The 19090-nt window shown below is 32.1% G+C and overlaps 1 protein-coding gene across 1 annotated transcript in view; it reads left to right on the forward strand.

Moving 5' to 3' along the window:
- The window catches only part of LOC106465224 (protein unc-45 homolog B-like), a 152579-nt gene that overhangs the window by 44820 nt on the left and 88669 nt on the right, over positions 1 to 19090 (forward strand). The window contains exons 5-7 of the mRNA XM_022393080.1: positions 4186 to 4356; positions 8931 to 9099; positions 17705 to 17863. Coding sequence (XP_022248788.1) covers positions 4186 to 4356; positions 8931 to 9099; positions 17705 to 17863 — 499 coding nt within the window. The remainder of the gene's footprint in view (positions 1 to 4185; positions 4357 to 8930; positions 9100 to 17704; positions 17864 to 19090) is intronic.

The following is a 19090-nucleotide window of genomic DNA, read 5'->3' on the forward strand; positions in this document are numbered from 1 at the left end:
CCACCAAAAAGGGTGAGATAGTTTATGGACAACGTACAAAGTTCATGCTGCTGACCCCACAGTTTATTCGGCACAATAAACACAAAATACGACTGCAATGAAACATAAAGTTAAAAATAAAAATACACATTTATTGTTTAGGTTTATTTACAAATATTATTTACGGGTCTGTATATTACTTGAAACCATAAGAAGTATACGTGATTATATAAAAAAAATAAAAGTCACGTATATCCCATGCAGTTTTTTCCAGAAACAACTTTTCTAACGCTTATAGAAAAGCCCTGTTGGCCAGTACTAAATACAACCTCTACATAAAATGGCAGTTACTATAATAAGCACACCCACATTCATATTGTAAAATCCAGAGAACAATGTTTCATCACGTGCTTTCCTTATAATCCTATGATTTGTCAAATGGGAGATACAGCTATTGGAATAATTGGTACTGAAATTGACACTTTCGACTAGGATTGGCTAAAAGTTTTACAACTGAGGTTTAACATGCCCAGACGCAGTTTTATAAAAAAAAACGACTAGAAAAAGGTTTAGATACCAATCATAGATGGCAGGACCAGTGCTGAAGTGAAAGGAAATATCTTTAAAAAAACTTTCTTAGAGGGTGCTTATTTACAGTCTAAAATGTATTTTAGGAATTTTTTCATTAAATTCCTCTTTAAACTTCATTAAAGAATATACTTCTGTACAAATAATTGAATGTTATGCTACTATTTATAAAAATAAAATCAGAAATCCATTAAAAGATAAGTTCTCTATCATTTTATCAATTCACAAATGATTTTGCCCTCACACTTGCATTGCCTACTAAGAAAGTTAGTAGTTGGTAGTCATCAGGTTAACACCCCTGTGCAATTTCACTTTCCTGTTCCTTACTGTTTTTGAAATATAACGTCATGAAGTGTTAAACTTTCTTTATAATCATCCTGTGTATAGCCATGTTAAGATTGTTGGAGAATTATTTGATATCAGAAGGTGTTTGTTGTGTGAAACAGTTTCTAGCCATGTTGAGTCCAGATATATTATTGTGATAAAGAATAGTGATCTTGTGTTTCATCAAGATAGTAAGTTTTAGAGTAAATGACTGTTTAGTGTTATTCATGAGTTAAGTATATAATCAAAAGTAGTCTGGATAATGTGATAGAAGAAATGAATAATTTATGTTATATATGTTTGGTGTGGACAACAGTATTTGTTTTTACTGAATAATCGAAAAGAGCCCGTACAAGAATGAAGTTCATTACAATAATATCAAAGCTCCATTTTATATTATCCAAACTTTAACCAGAACAAGATAAACTGCAGTTACACCTTCCATATTTACAACGTGTCATAGTGCATTGTTATAGTTTTGAAGAAATGTTTAGAAATTTTAGTTTTTTACTTTTAGATTCATGACTGTGAAGAGTGGTATTTTCAATTACATTGATTTCTCTCAAAACCTGGAGATCCGAGAAATACTTTATTATGGAGTTGGGTTTGTTTCTCCTTGTCTCTAAGTTCATTAGAAAGAGCAAGACACTACATAGAAATAAACAAACCACAATATTTAATCAAACAAACACAAATCACATTCAAGTTAAGCAATTAAACATAGGCATGTGTGCTGTGAAGAACTGAAGAGAGAAAGGGAGAGAGAGATATAAACTTTTATTAAGTCTCTAAACAGACCAGGTTCACTGTTAATCTGTGAACCGAGAAGTGTAAATGAATGAAAATAATAAAATGTCTTCAAAAAACACCAATATTCAAAGTTAAACTTTAAACAGAAACTACACATTGAACTGACCATTGTTAAGACTGTGCCTTGAAGCCTGCTATCTAACACAAAGTGATTTAAAATAAACTAAGCAACTAAAAAACGAACTGTTATACAACTTTTTAAAATAATTTTCAACAGTTCAAGTTTGTAGTTAAACGGCAAACCAAGAAGGGAATATAAACACAAACAAAACTGGCTAAAGAAAATATTAAAGCCCAAAGTTATTCTTTGAACACTAAATGTTGACACTCAGAACACAAATTGATCTACTATCTAAAAACTAAGTATACTTCAGTATAGTTGTCAGATGGACTGAGGAGTTTGGAGAAAGTCTGAAAAATTGTTCACAGTTTTTACCTTGACAAATTTTCTCTAAAAATATATACTAGGTTATGATCATATTACTTTCTTTAGTCTGATTAATTTTTTTTCCAATATAACAACTGTTTCACATGATAAACAAAAGCCAAATAAACAGATAAAGGACAGTATATTTATGGTTAGTGAATTATAATGTTGTGAATAATGTCACATGAATCTGTAAAGTTAGGATAGAGGAAATAACAGACAAAATATATAACTTAACTGCAAAAAAAAATTATATTTATTTAGAAGGTTACACAAATACAATTTTAAAATTTTCAGCTGAAGAAAAGTATTTTTAATCTTAAAATCAAAACCACTTTGCTCCCAAGTCAGTCAACACTCTAACTCCATATATTCATAGATCAATCTTTATTAAAAATACTTAAATAAAAGTATGTTTGTTTTTTTCTTTACAAAACTTGTAATGTTTACTAATAGCTTGCCAAATTTCAGGAAGATACATGTGCCATATTAAAAGTTGTAGCATGCAAACTCTGATAGTTACTTTAGGGTTACAAGGTTGGTATAATCCACTAACCCCACGTGGAAAGAGTTAAAACACCCTTGTACCGTGCTTATGAGAAACAACAGATAAAGCTGTGTTCTTTAAAACCTCTGGTGAAACTGTATTATCTCTCATTCTCTCCATAGTTTGAATTTATTTGTTACCATTATCTGTTCCATGAAAATTGATCCATTTCCAGAATATTTTAATGTCAAATTTGAAACATTTTCTTGACTTAAATGAAAATAATAGATACACTTTATTTTCCATTAACATTTTACAGGTTATTCATCACAGTTAACCTCATATTCAGTTAACAGTCTCTTCATGGCTTCTCAGCGACTTTGGGCCGTCATGTTTCAACATCGTACTGTACTTCAAAACAAAACACTCATTGCGTCTAAACAAAATTAAGTCCATAGGCTTCTTCCACATCTGTTTGGCTTAAACCTTTTCACTGTGTGGGGTGAAGAAAAAGTAAAGTTTCTGACCATCCCAGCTTGTCTTTCAGGCCCAAAATGTTTTTGAGGCTTAAACCTAAATTATTGCCACGTATTGTATTGACATCAATATCAAATCTTTTGTCTCTGTGCTGCCATTATTTTCTTCTTACCTTATTCTTATTTATTACCATACTCCTTGTATAATTCAATTCTGTATTAAAAACACCTATGAATGACTCCATGTAATGTTTCTACAGTGCATAATCCACGTTTTGCATTTTGTCAAGTTCTCTAGCAGTTTGTAAAGCCTACCTCTGCCCACTGCATAAACCACTTTGATAATGTATAAGTGATCTATAACTACATTGCTTCAGTTACTAAATTTTTAAAATTGTTTTATCATATCATAAGTTTTGCAAAAATTTGAATTTAGTAATTTTAGTAATATTTTGTATTATATGGTTAGATGCAGTTAGAAGAATTAAAAGTTTCCAGAAAACTTTAGTATTATAGGTTATTTCATTCACAAAGCACATTTTTGACTTGAGTAACCATATAAGATCTTTCTTTTATTCTGCATTTATTCTAAGCATTTGTCAGGGTGGACATTAGGTGCTATATGTCTGTTATATTATTGGCATTAATTATTCTAAGTTATTTATAGCATAATTTAAGTTATGTTTAATGTTCATTCAGGTTTTTGACCTCTATTGACCAATTTCAGCAGATAAGCTGAACATATTGCATTCTGTGATGTGTACCTAATCAGGTGTTTCTTTCTATTTTCAGGCTTTTGTGTGTGTAATTACCTACACAAATCTTTAAATTTTATGTTTGTTTTACATGTAGGACTTGTGCATTAAATGAGTTTTATTTCTATAAATACTTCTCCCATCAGGACATATTTTGCTACATGTGTATGCATTGTATATATTGTCTCTCAGTTTTTATTTTTTTATGTGTTTTTTATGAGATGCTGTTCACTTTAAACTGAATTTTAAAATTACATTAGTATTTCATCAAAATATGGAGATTGTATTATATTATTCTCTCTTCCTTGTGGATGTTAAAATGTTTGTTTTTTTCTTTAGGCAACTAACAATCTTATTGTTCTGGCTCGGGAAAAATCAGGAGCACATATTATTGCATGTGAAAAAGGCATCGAAAAGCTGGTCAATGGATTGAAAATAACAAAAAACCTGGAGTTGTCCATAGCAGTAATTAGAGTACTAGGGGAGATCTGCCGAAATAATGTAGACAGAGTAAGACAACTATTATTTTTACACCTTAATATTGCATTATATATTATTTGCTGTTATTTCCATATCATTATTTCTGTGTACTGTAAATTATTTTACCACTTATAAAATATTTTTAAGTGTTTTAAATTATACGTTCTTATATATGATTACTATTTACATTACCAAACAAAACCAACATTTACTGAAAGTAAAATCTAGCACAAATACAAATTTTTGTTTATTTGTACACGTAACTTTCTCTGTTTATGGTTGAAATTATTGTACGCAGTGAGGTTATGTAATTGGTGAAACAATCCAATTTAATCTCTATAAGTAAGAATGTTAGGAAAGTATAACAATTAGTTGTATTCATTGTCAAGTTGATTTTTAGTTTCACTCTAAGTAGGTGGCTTGCTCTGATTGGTAATTAATATTTACCCCTTCCATGTCAGGCTTTTTCTTGGAAATGAGCTAAAAAAAGTCAGTGTTTTATTTTGCTTTTTGATATTCTATTGTAATACATGTGAATGAATCTGGGCAAATAATTATAAATATGGTGAAAAATGGTTTGCCTGAATTAACTTGGGCAAATATTTGTTGAATCATGTAGGATGCCCGAGTTATCTCTGGTAAATCATGGATGGAGTTAATTGTAAACTTGGATAGAGTGTGATAACTTTATATCTGCAAGGTTGGTGTGGCTTGTCAAGGTTATCATCAGTGTTCATTAAAAGCCATTGACTGGAGATTTTCTACAAGCATCTTGAACCTGTCTACTGTGGAAATATTTTCTGTGTTCTGAAATCAATACAGATTATAGTACTTAGGTGTTAACAGTAATCTACTGAACTCATTATTCATAACTATATCATATTTGTAGTGATCTGAAGAAATCTTGAAGGTGAGTATTTTATACTCAAAAACATGTTTCTGCAATATGGATTAATTCACATTTTTGGAAGAACTACATTATTTTACAGTGTCAAACGATCTTCTTTCATTTTAAAAATAATGAAATGTCCTTGAAATAAAAATTTGAGAAACGTAGCACAATGTAAGTTGAAATTTATTTATTTTTTATCATAGGAGTGTAATTATATAATTAAATACAAATGGCAGTTGAGCTTGTAAGAAGGTGTAGGTTTTCTTAAAAAATATATATATTGAGGATCTTGTGGATATTTATTTGATATTGCAGTTTAGGGACACATTATTACTTTAAATTCATTCCATTAACCTTGAGTTTAGTAATTTATTGTGTACTGTTTATTGAGTAATAAAATAAAAAAATACTGCCTGGAAACAGCATTTTTAGTATTTTGTTCATGTAAATGCCGAAAATTGTTTTGACTGGGCATTTTCTTTCTGATACTGCGTAATTGGGTACTGCACCAGTTGGAGAAAATGATCCTTCCCCATACTGTTTTATTCATTCTGTTACTGCAGTAAAACTTGATGACACTACTGAGTTTTGGTGTGATTTCTAGTGATTCCAAAATGCTTAGGACAATGTAAAAAAAAAAAAGATAATAAGTTAGATATTCTAGTGAAGGGTTGCAAGGAGTGAAACCCCACACTTTTTTTTTTCTCCAGAAATTAATAACTATATTAACATTGCATAAGCAGGTGCAGGTTTAATGGAGGGCTCAAGAGGGCCAAAATCCCACCCCTTCAACCTATTTTTTTCATAAATTAATTATTTAATGTTCTATAAGTAGGCATAGATCTAGGGGTCCAAACTTTCTTCATTTTTTTTCAGAAATGAATAGTAAAACAGCCATATGGTATCAAAAAGAAATATTATCAATCTTTTTATTTGCTTGGTCTGCTAATTACTATAAAAAACTTTCAGTTTTTCTAAAGTTAACACAGCTGGGGAGACAACAACAGTCTGGTTATGGCTTCAGGTATATACTATGCTTAATATAATTATAACAATATAATTTAAATTACTCAATTTGACATGTTTGATTTTAACTGTTTTTTTTTATTTCAACCACATTATCAGAAACAAAGATATAAGGTTTGAAATTGTTGGATTATAGCCTAACTGAGCTACTCGTAATGATGTAGACTTTCTAATTGATTTTATTATTAAAGTAGATAAGTAGTTAGTAAAGGTCTAGTTGAACCCTCCCTCTAACAACATATTAGATCACCTATGTTTTGAGTAACAATTTCTCAAAGTATGGATTTCTAGCAATGTTTAACATGAGTATTCCATCTAGCAAACTTTGACATTTCTCTCTCTCTCTCTCTCTATATATATATATATATATATTATGAACACCAGTATTACTAGTCACAAAAATACACTACTGTCTAGTGAGTATGGCAAGTGAATACAAAATATTTTGATGATTCAAATTTTTATTGAGTATCGTTTTTATGCTTATTGTGTTCAAACAATGTACATAAATAAATTAGACTAAATATTTGTAATTGTGATCATAAAATATTTTAAATAGTAACAGTATTGCCTTTTCTGAAAGAGTAAATCATGTTTTCATTAGTCAATTAACAATTTATTTGATTTGCTAAAGATCAGTGTGTGGCTACTGCATATTTGAAAAACAAACAGCATGGTGGTATTTAGTAAACATTAGCCATTCATCTTCCAAATAAGGAAATGGCCATAAAACTTGTGAGAAATTTATATTTAATTTTAAATTTTTTTTTTTTTTTTGTTTGACAAAGAATATGTTTTTCAGAAATATGCAAATAATTGCCCTCAGAAGAGGTCAGACATATGAAATTAAGGATAATTTGAAAATTACTTAACCAAAACAATGCAAAAGAGAATAGGAAAATTAATACCATGTTAGAATAATGCCGTGGTTGTAAAATCTAAGATGGTAAAAATATATCTGTTTTTCTTTCTTTTTTGCTTACATGGGTTGTAGGGGGCATGGTGTACCCATTGACTAATCAACTATCAAATGCCACTAATGGCCTAGTTCTAGTTGATGTGACTATCCTAAACATACTGAAATAGAGTCTCTTGACAATTTAATCTATCCTTTTACTAATTGATACACACTTCATATTGTCAGAACTGTTTAAAGGAGTAGCTATAAAGTTCTGCTATATGTAATTCTTATTTGTGACTTATATTTCAATAGTTTTGCTAAATAAAACAAATTGAATGACACCTTAAATTTAAGAGAATAGTTTCTTGGTTTTGTTTATTTCTACGTAAAACATTAATAGTACTACACTTTATATGATGAATTTAATTGATAACTTTTATTATTATTATTATGGGTAAATAGTTAGATTACAGTTATTGGTAAATGCAAGTATTCTTAACCACGTAAAAAGATTGGTGGGTAAATACTTGTACTACATTTATGTAACAACTCACAAAATATATTACTAGAATATTTCTTTTAAACTCAGCCATTAATGAATAGTATTTAGATTTAATTATTGTTAAAAAATAAACTTTTCAATTTGTTGTAGATGTACCATTCTAATATCAAGGTATATTTCAAATGTATTGATTTATTATCAGTACAAATATGCCATTGATCATCAAACTGAAAAATATTGGAAATTTGAGATTTTTAATTATTTTCATGGATTAAAGTATGTGATAAACTACAGATTTACAATGCTAAAATGATATGGTTAAATAATTTAAATACTTGCTAATTGAAACAAGTATATTATTGATACATTATTTGAAGAAATTTGTTTATTAAAATTGTAATAGAGAAATCATTGATTTACTGAAATCTCCAATATAACTATGCATTCTTCTTTGAAATATGTTACATGTACACTTGAAACTTCTATAAAAAAAATATATAAATTTATTTTTCATTTTTGTTATTCAAAGATTAGCACCTAATTTTATATGAAAATAAAACTATTGAGTAATATTTGCATAACATTGTGCCAGTAATAGTGAACCTATAAAACCTCTTAAAACATATATTTTCAAAGTGATAATATTTTTTGTGAAAAAGACTTATGGAGCCTATATTTCTTCTATCAAAATGAACCACATGTATAAATAGTTTTGTGTTTTTAAAATATATTTAGAAACAATGTTAGAAAAAAGGATAAAGCTCTTCACTGTATCAGTATACAAACACTTTAAAGAAAGCCTGTTAAGTTGGTAAGTATTCTTTGGAAAAACATAAGAAATACATTAGAGTCTGAATAATGTGGTTTTATGTGTGGTTCGGTTTGGAAAATTGGTTGTTTGCCAAATACATTAGGTAAAAAGCGTAAACACTGGTAATTTTATGAAAATCTATATTTTCTTATTATAGTTGCTTTTTTCTGTCAATTCTTTCTTAAAAATGGACTGGGAGGTTGTATATTAAAACTTTGATACATGTACACACATTTTTATTGTTTGCTAATAAAATTTACTTAATTATCTGTGTCATTTGATCTTGTTTTCTTGGTTACTATATTATGTGGAAGGTATATTGTAATAAATAAATATTTCTTTATTTTAATTTTCTGTTTTGTTTTCATAAAAAGATTTCCTAAAACTTTATGCTGTATTCACTGATAGTCTTAGAAAAGAAATTGTTTTGCTGTGTTTTCTTGGATTTCATAAGCCATTGTAAATATTTCAGACAGCCGAGGTTATGGATCAGTTGGACGTTCAGTATTTAGTAAGATGTTTTAACACGCACTCTTCTGAGTACTTGAATGCCGTACAATATCTGACACAGTTAATACTTAACTCCTTATCAGGAATGGACATTAAAGAAGGCAAAAAACCTGATAAAAACGTTATGAAAAGTAAGTAAATATATTTAAGTGTGCTTTTTAAATGTTTGTTTTTTTGTTTAGTGACTGTAAAATATTCCTTCTTTTTTTCCACTTCACTCGCTTAGAAGTATGGGTTATGAGGTTGAGAACAAATAAAGCTAAAATGTTCTTTTTTTTTAAATCACAGGTTTATCTTGTGTTTGATTTATGTTCAACATTTAATTTTGTTTGTTGAATCTAGGGGACATTTTTACCAGATTTATGCTTGTAGATTGCTATATCTCTTCAGTTTCTTTGCGCGCATGGCCGTATAGGGTTTTTGTGAAATAATGGAGTGAAAAACTTAGGAGTACCATTTTTAATTTGGCATTTGTTGATTACTTGTATAATGGTAATTCAAAGAAAAAATACATACACATGCACACATATATATAATGACATCGTGTCTGTAAATAAATACTTGTTTACATCTTAACAGGTCAGCATGTCTTTTTTTTGTACAGCAACCTACCCTGGTACTTAAATGTAGTAAGCATAACTATGTCACTTTGTTTGTGTATTTCTGAGTAGTACATTATTGAATGAAAATACTATTTTGGAAGGTCAGCTTCTAGAACCTAGAAAACATCTTACAATTTTTGTTCTTTTATTGTTATCATACATAAATTACATGTGTGTGTATATATATATATATATGTATCATATGTTGTCTACCTACTTTAATGTAGGAATTTAAAATAATATATATTTTGTTTGTGTAGTTTATATGCAGTTTTGGGATAAACACACAGGCTAGATAGTCACTGAGATTACCATGTTCTAGTTGCTTTGTTTCTTTGTTCTCTATAGTAGACAATGTATGTTTTGCTCGAGAGGATATTGCAATAATGTGTAGCATCCGGGTTGAAGGGATTAACTGTAATATCCTTTGCTGGCTAAGTTAATGTTGCCTAATTGTAACAGCTAACCACTGCATTGAGTGAACAAAGGTCACAATGTTGACTGGACAAAGCAACCAAGTTTACTTGTTGAATTCAGACATACTTTATTAATTCAGTTATATATGGAGATTGTGCTTTCACGTCATTGTGTTTAGTTCTATGAAAGTCTCTCTTCAGAGAAAGAAAACTGTGGAGCTAATCATATTCCAGTAGAAGTGATTTTGATTGTGTCTGTGCAAGTTTTTATGTTGTGTTTCTTCTTATTTGTCCAATAATAAAAATTATTTACATTTTGCCCAGCTATGTTTAGTCTCATTATTTTACTGATGCTAAAAAGACTCAGTTAAGTTACGAGATTCAGAATTATTGTCTGAGTGGATTTGCTATTATTAGCAGGTCTGCTTATCTGATACCTTTTGGGAAATCATTTTTAATTAAAAATACCACAAATAGATAGGAAGAAGAAATTTTGTTTATTTTATTGCAGAGTTTCTGAAATGATAATGTGCATTCTAGCTCTTTCTTCTCCTTTGAGCTTATTGAGTTTAAGGGAATACTTTTTATAAAAATAATGGCATTTTCTAGATGCAAAAGTACTCAAGACCAAGAGAGAGAGAGAGAGTATAATGGCGGAGAGAGACAGTTGTATAGGAGAGATTTTGAGTCTAGGAGAAGTCCTCTCCTGGACATATGAGCCATTATTATGAAGGTCTATGGTATCAGTCAGTCAGAAATACTTGCTCACATCTGGAGCACCCAGCCCACAACTCAAGCAAATGGTGCTCCTGAGAATTGGTCTTGGCAAGATACAAGTGTGAGTGACTGTGGTTCACCTCAACCTCATGACTACAGTTTTCTACAATTTGTAGGACCTAAAGCTGTTATCGCTATATTTTGTTCCAAAAATAAAACATGAAGTTGTTTGATATTTGACAATAACCTCCTAAAACCATGTAGTTTCAGAAAAGTAAAACATTTGATTTTGATTTTCTCTAAATTAGTTATTTAATATATGCAGTCGGACTCTGAATAGTTCACCTGCAAGATGATTTTCATTTTTAGTATTAAAATTCTATTTATTATCTTACAGTTTTCACATTTTATTTGCATAATCTTTAGAACTTCTTCAATAAATATCAAAATTATTTTGAGGTAAAAATATTTTATTTTCCATTTTTTCTACCATATCACTAACTCTAGTTATTATCACCAATGTACAGTGCAATGAAATGTTTAAAATTAAGAAATGGAAATATGTTCTTACCTTTTATATCTTTGTTTAATAATCTTTAAATGTTTTATTTTATTTTCCAATTCCTTATCTTTTATTATTTACGTCAATGTTAACTGGTGCCTGTGGACTGTATAACTTTATAATTGACAGAGACGCTTTAGCTTTTAGCATAATGTTTGCATTCATCTATTTTTATAAGTTCACAAGTGAGGAGACGAATAGAAAAACTTAAATAATCATTAAACCTTTTGAAATGTAAATTTTAAGACCATATAATACATAACTAACTAAAATATAATAGTAAAATCTAAATGCAATTTAATTGTATATCAAACTAATGTGTATAAAGCAAGAAATGATAGTCAAGTTCTAGGGACACTGATCTCAACAATGGATTTAGTGACAGTTTGTCTTTTGAAACATAATTTATCACCTACATTTCTTTCTAGCCTGAAGAGACTAAACAAGAAATATAATATTTCTATTGGTTATAAGCATGCCACTCAAGTCAAGAAAAAACTGTAATACAGCAACAAGTTACTTTGGAATGTGGGCATGATGCCTATCAGAAAGGAGGAGAAATTATCTCACTCTTAGAATGTTATCCATTGAAAAATGAAACCAAAGTTTAGACTTTAACCTTGTACTTGTAGAAGCTTGTCTAGACTCATAGAAGTACTGAGACAAAGCTGGACAGATACATAGCAACCAAATTTAAGATATTTCAACTGCACATGCATCACAATACAACAAAACAGAAGATTTAATTGGTTGTTTCAGAGGTTTCTTTTTGAAATAAAGGAATAATAGCTTGGATAATATAAAACTTTTAACTATAATTTACTTGATAATGATAATTGATAGTAAATTGGTTTAATTAAGTTTTGAATGTAACTCTGTAACCTTTTATGACATGAGCAAAAAGGTATTTAAGAAGTGTGGTGGTTGTTAAAGGGTTAATAGAATGACACCTGGCAAGTATGATACTGTGTAGAAGTCTTTACCAAACTCTAAGACTGTTGACAGTCAAAGCTCAGCAGTCCCAGCTCTGGTCAGAACCATTGTACAGTGGCTGGATGTGTTGCTGATTGATGATTTCTACTAGAAAAAGTTGTCTCCTCAGCAGGTGAGGCAATTGGTGAAGACTGTGACCCATTTTGCAAGGTACTCTACAGAAAAGAAAGTCTCCCTGTGATATCAATAGCTGCTCATGACACCTTGTGCAGGGCTGTACAATGAGTCACCTTCAGTACCTCATCACACTGTACAATCGTGTGATTGTCTGTTGGGATGTTGATATCTACATCTATAGCATCCATCTGAAACTGAGAACATCCATAACATCTCCTCCTGAATTTGTTAGGATTACAAGAGAGAGGGAGATGACCTGGACTGGTTCATTAAACATTTCAAGCAGTTCACTGCTTTGAATGAATGGATGCAGGAACAGGATGCAGCAATGGCTGGTTCTGAGCTTAGACAATCCAGCTGTTGATGTTGTTATCACCTGGATGAGGAGCAGCAGCAGGATGACTAGGAAGTTGTTGTGTATGAGCTGCATCACTTGTTTAACCTAGTGGAGAATTAAACAATCTATAAGGCTGAATTTAAAGCTTGGAAGAGTACCAGCACAGAGGGACGGGTTGCCTATGTAAACAAATTTATTCAATTGCACAAGAAAACATCCCTGGCAGTGACCTTTTCAGGACAGGAAAGCAGCCTGGTTGATAAGTGCATCAAGGAATTTCTCAATGAACTTATGCAACAGCAGCTAGGTGTGAGATATATCATCACTTTCATGGAAGCAGTCTTTTGTAACATGCTTTGAAGCAGTCACTTCAAGCTGGCTGTCAGAAAGAAGAAATCTGCAGTGGCAACTGTATTGGTACTTCCACTAGTGGAGAGAGTGTGGCCCTAGTTCTTCCACCACATTTGGGTAAACCCAGACAGAGGAATAACAAATAGCCACCTTTGCCAGACAGAAATGAGACAGAGAAATGACACCAGTGGGTGGGCAAGCTTATGTAATCTGACCATGGGTTAGATGCTGCAGCAAAGTCCATCCACGATATGTATGCATCCTGAAGACTCATCCTTGGCAAATATGTGACATCACAAAGTTTTTTGCCATCCAATACATACTGCAACCATGGCCAGTGCATTCTCCTGAACATTGTCCAGGAAAGGAAAAGCAAAGTTTCAGCATTGCATATGGACTAAAAGGGCACTGGAGAAGGAATTGTGTGTACTTTGCCTTATAGCAAAGTTATCAGGTTCAGCTGAGGACTCAACAGATGCCAACTATTACATAATATCAACACTTTGCTGAGCTGCAAAATAAGGAAAGCTAACAATGGCAGGTCCAGGATGACCACCAAAAAGCTGTAGATGCTGTGGCAAATGCTACAGAAAAACTGATGAAACCCAATTTGAACTTGGCCTGAAGGAGTACATCAGACAGCTTGCATGAAAGATTTTATCAGTAAACCCAGCTATGACAGGACGTAATGGAGCTTTGTTTGTGCTGATAAGGGTATAACTTTGAAAGGTTAATTTTATTATAGACTCAGGAGTGGGTAAAACCCTAGTTGAACTTGCAATCTTTCAAGCCCTCCAAGTGAGATCACCACTATGGCCACTGAATACCAACTTTGTTATGGCAAGAGGCAACAGACTAAACATTAGAGGAGAACTGGTTTTTGGTTCATTCTAAGAGGTATCACCCATATCAATCACAGTACAAAAGTAGTCATTTCTAATCTAGGATCTGAAAATGGCATCCTCAGAATGGACGTACTGCAATGTTTGTTCATTGGTTTTGCCTGTGAACAGCTGAGTCAGTGCTCCACGGGAAAGTAATCTAATACTGTCCAGCTAGTGCCCAGGAACACTGGAACCTCTATGGACACAAGTGGTGTTCGATACAGTCCAGACAAAGAGTGATAACTCAGTGCCATGTAACACAATTCTAGAAGTCACACATGAAATAAATAATTTCCTTTCCAAAAAGCAAACAGAATTAGCTCAGGCAGTGACCTGCCTGACACTTGATGAATTCTCAGTTGCTTTGTAACTATGGCTGACAACCCATCCAGGTGGACATTAGAATTTTTGTAGGCACAGTAAGTGATTCTAGCAGTAATTTTCAGGATTGTGTCCATCACACCTTAGCCAAATGTAAGGATATGGACACATTGAAATTGTTAGTTGATCATTGCACTAACTATCTAGACCTAATTCAAGATAAGCATCTCAGTGACTTGTTGGGTGAATATCTCATTGTATTTGTGAGATCGGATGGCTGATTGGGTTGAATAATGGTGACTTCAAAACCATATAGACACAGGCAATGCATATCTAATGAAGCACACTGACTTTCTTTAGACATTAAGGAGGCTGTGATGCTGAAATAAAATGGATGCTGCAGTACAGAATCATATAACCTTTGTAGAGTGCTTATTTATATCCAGTAGTGACTGTCAGAAAGAAGGAAGGTATGCAAAGGTTCTGTGTTGATTTTAGACATGTAAAAGCAGAAAACCGTTTTCTTTACCATAGACAGATGAATATCATGGACACATTTGGATGCTTCTGTTGTCTTAACAAACTGGATGTGGAATCTGTATACAGGCAACTCAAGTTGAACAAAGAAAGCAGGGCTAAGACTGTTTTTAGCATAAGAGATGGTTTATATAAATTCCAGTTTTAGGATGCAGTATAATATGTAATTGTGTATGCTAGCCATACGTTATTGGTTCTTGAATGCAAATACTGTATGATAGAAATAACTGCTTTCAGTGCTTGTAGTTATTTGAAGTTAATCATCCGGATGAACCATGCTTTGCTGAAGTTTTTAGTAAACTTCAAAAATCCATAGAGGATGAAAGCATATTAAGTAGCAAAGTTGCAACAATATGAATTAGCAGTAGTTCATCACGTGAGCCCCATATACAAATACAGATGTATAGTAAGACCTTGTTTGTTCATAGAATGTCTTGACCCTGGACATTGTGTGGGAGTTGAAATCAATGCTATTTCAGCCATAGTGAATGTAAGCCATCAGGTAAATGAATGGCAGATGGATGCTGAAGTTGATGATTCAGGAGCTCCAGGATGAGTAGCTGAAGGAACCTGACCTAGGTCAGGCCTAACCAGCATTATTAGTAGAGGAGCATAGCACAGATGTACATAACCTATGGCATCTGTATGAACATTTACAAGTGCATCAAGTTGTGCTATATCATTGCTATCAAACGATGAGGCATGGTGTTGTAACTAGTGGTCTCTAGAGCTCTGTGCCAAAAAATACTTTGGACTTTGCACAACACAAAGACTTGGTGAGCAACAAGGTTTAACTTGCACTTGTGCCAATATTGAACAGCTGTTAATCTGGCTGCAAGTGAGTCAAGATGTTAAGTGCTGATATCAGCACTACATGGTGTGTGTGTGCCACTCAGAAAAGACAGGTCAAGACACAGTAAACTCCAACAAGTAATTGTTAGGTCTCCTTTACAGAAGATATCCCAGTATATTGCTGTTATTCTCCTAGAAACCATGTGAGGAGGTCATTGCTACGTACTTCTCACCATTGATTACTTTAAGAAGTGGGCTGAAGCTAATCCATTTGTTTATATGATAACACAGACTGTCACATTGTATTAACCAACAACTGGTTAGCATGAATCAGAGCACTGAAAGAAATTAACAGACCAGGGAACTAACTTTCACAACCAGCTGTTCACTGAATTGTGTAAAGTGTAATGAAAACTCATACTTCAGCTTACCACTATTATTAGTCTGATTTATTGGCAGAATGTGCAATACAAATGACTAAAATATTTGCTAATCTAGACAGAATTGACTAGGATGTACACTTATTATAAGAAATGAATCTATATAAAGTAAAGAGGGGGGATCAACAGGATATTTGCCAAACCTACTCGTGTTTGGATGGGAGGTTTTACCCTCTGTGAACATGAGGTATGATTCTTCACTACAAGGAGAAGTTCCCCAAAGTCTTCAACAGTATGTAGAGTGACTGAGATTGACAATAGTTGACACCCACAAATTCTACCATAAACAACTCGGGAAGATGACAGAAGTGCTGTGATCAGACAGTGAAAGGGCATATGATGGAAGAAAGTGTCTAAGGAAAGATGATGATATAAGATTTGCAAGGGCTAATGGTCAAAGGTAAGATTAGCAGAATCTCACCCGAGTCATGTTGACTGTAGGACTGAGTAGCCTTGTCCCCCCCTTCATTTCTTCCTACTGGAACTGGGCTCTTTTTACACTAAAACCAGATTGTTTTGCCACTGTCCACCAGGGGCAACATAGAACAAAATGAACACAGGTAGCTTATGAAATGAAAATCTAAGGAAACAAGAGGGATTCAGAAGTTCTCTAGATACATGTTCTAGGGGTTTGAGTATGCGTAAAGCTTAGAGGTGGTAGATGAACACGACTTTTTAAGTTTAGTGTGAGTGTTATGATTTAGATGGTTTAAGTATAGCTCAAGTGTTAAGTTTAGTTATTTTAGAAGTGGTAGTTTATCACAAGGTTGCATATGTAACTGTTTACAAATCATATGTTGTATAGTTCAGTTGTTGTGAATTGTTTTAAAATAAGTGTGCTGTGTATTGTTGAAAATTATCGCCAACAATTCAACAGACACCTACTGTAAAGAATCCAGCTCATGCGTACATAAAGCCTGATGATAAGGTTATGTAGCTTGTATGCTGCTGTAGTACCCAAGGCACCACTGGCAAATTGAGCATGGGAGACATCCCAGAAAGAGCCAAGAGTAAGATTCCCTGCAATGCCATCAAAGATGATAACAAACATTTGTTATACATTTATTTATATAATTAAGAGTATGTGACCTTATCATTAACACTATGTATATTTCATGACCTTTTATAGAGTACTACAGTATCATTCAACATAATTTTAAATATTTAGTGTTGCTAATTTATTGATACCACATACATTATACAGGGATAGTGAAGAAACTGTAGATGTGAATTTTAGAGGTTCTAGAGACTATGCAATACAAATACCCAAACTGTTAGATGGACAGAAGTATTTTTATTCTTCACATGGACATCTCCTTGCATTCTGACTTGTCAGAGTCTGAATAAGACTGACATTGTCAATTAATAGACATATCTTGAGTACAAATACTTTTTTGTGTACAATAGAATTGTACATTTTACTAAAAACTTGCCATATTTTATGTAGGCACACACAATCAGTTGATGCAAGTATTCTACTTTACTGTTAACTACAAAAGAAGTGGTAAATGCAAAGTCATTCGTATAGTAGAGATGTTTCTTTGATACAGTTTTTTTTCTCTACTGTTTTCTGTCACTGAAATCTAAATAATAATAATAATAATCAGTAGAGTCTAAACTTTTAGACAGATGTAGTAAATTGGACTTCTTGAAATGATTTAATTCAGGTAACCAGTCCAGGATTGACAGTGTTATGGTAGCCCTTGTGAAAAGCTGTGCCAGTCATGTGATGTCGGCAATAGGACGAGATTCATTATTAGAACTTATCATGAAGAATGTGGACGTAGATGCCCTGAATTGGGGACAGAAATTTATAGAATCTGAAGGTAAAATTTTAGAATTGAAAAACTTAAGTTTTTCTTTTTGATTTTTACTCCATGTTTTTATTGAGTAAATTGATTTAATCAATTAAGTAAAGATTTGCAATTTAAATCACAAAAACTGATGAAGCATTAGAAACCAGTTAGCCTAAATTTTGATAAAAATCATCTAAACTGCAAGTGCCTCTTTTTCACATTCTTTTTAATTTGACCATTCTAAATTCAGAATCAGAGACATTTAAAAATAAAATTTCAGAACTGTCTTTTGTCTGTCACGAGTCACTGGGCAAAGAGACCTTTTTTACAATGTTAAAACTCCTTAGTTGGGCTGGATGATGAGAGACAAAAGATTCTCTGAAAGTTTATTTGTATAAAAGTTATGGTTTGAATGCCAAAAGCCAGAGAAACGTTAGAAACTAATGGGCTGAAATGAACAAATTAAAATAAATTTGGAAAAAAGCATCTGAAGTTTACATGATTTTTATCACAAAATTTAGGCCTAAGTACAGATGTTTCTTAAATGGCTTCTGAATTGCCATACATATTTTTAAGTTATTGTCAAACTTGAAACTTGTGAATGGTTTTAAGAATTACATCGTCTCTAAAGCAAAGAATTTAGATCTTTTAACCCTATCGCCCCAGATACCCTTTTGTGCTCATGACACAAGGTTTTAGTGTTTTACATTCAAAATTTCATTAAATTAATTTTTGTTTATGTTATACCAATTAGAATAGCATAATATCTTAGCTAATAATCAATATTTTAATAGTATACAAGATTTAAATTCTTAATTCAACAATGCAATATTTAAAAAAAATCCAGAATTTCCACTAGTGTGACACGTTTTCTCTTAGCATGTCATTATCCCTATTTTATCCACCACCCCTTGAAAAAGTATGAAATTAAACGTAAAATACTCTGTATAAAATCATTATTGCTCGAACAAAGCATAATTTTTGTAGCCTTTAATGTTTTTTGGTTACACAGCTATCAAATAGAAAATCAGCCCCATCCTGTCACATCCTCTCTTTCACAATTTGTTGATAGTTCTCTCTTACATTTCATTATATATATTACCTATAACCAGTAGAAGGTCAAGGTTTTCATCCATCAAATGACATGTTGTATTCTGAACAGAATATCATCAATTTCACTCACAATACAAGATTCATTTCTGTGGGAAAGTTAACGACTAGTTTGGATGAATTTGTAACGGCTCTTGTCACATAGTT

Source organism: Limulus polyphemus, unplaced genomic scaffold, assembly GCF_000517525.1.
Source record: "Limulus polyphemus unplaced genomic scaffold, Limulus_polyphemus-2.1.2 Scaffold1875, whole genome shotgun sequence".
Classification (NCBI taxonomy): Eukaryota; Metazoa; Arthropoda; class Merostomata; order Xiphosura; family Limulidae; genus Limulus; species Limulus polyphemus.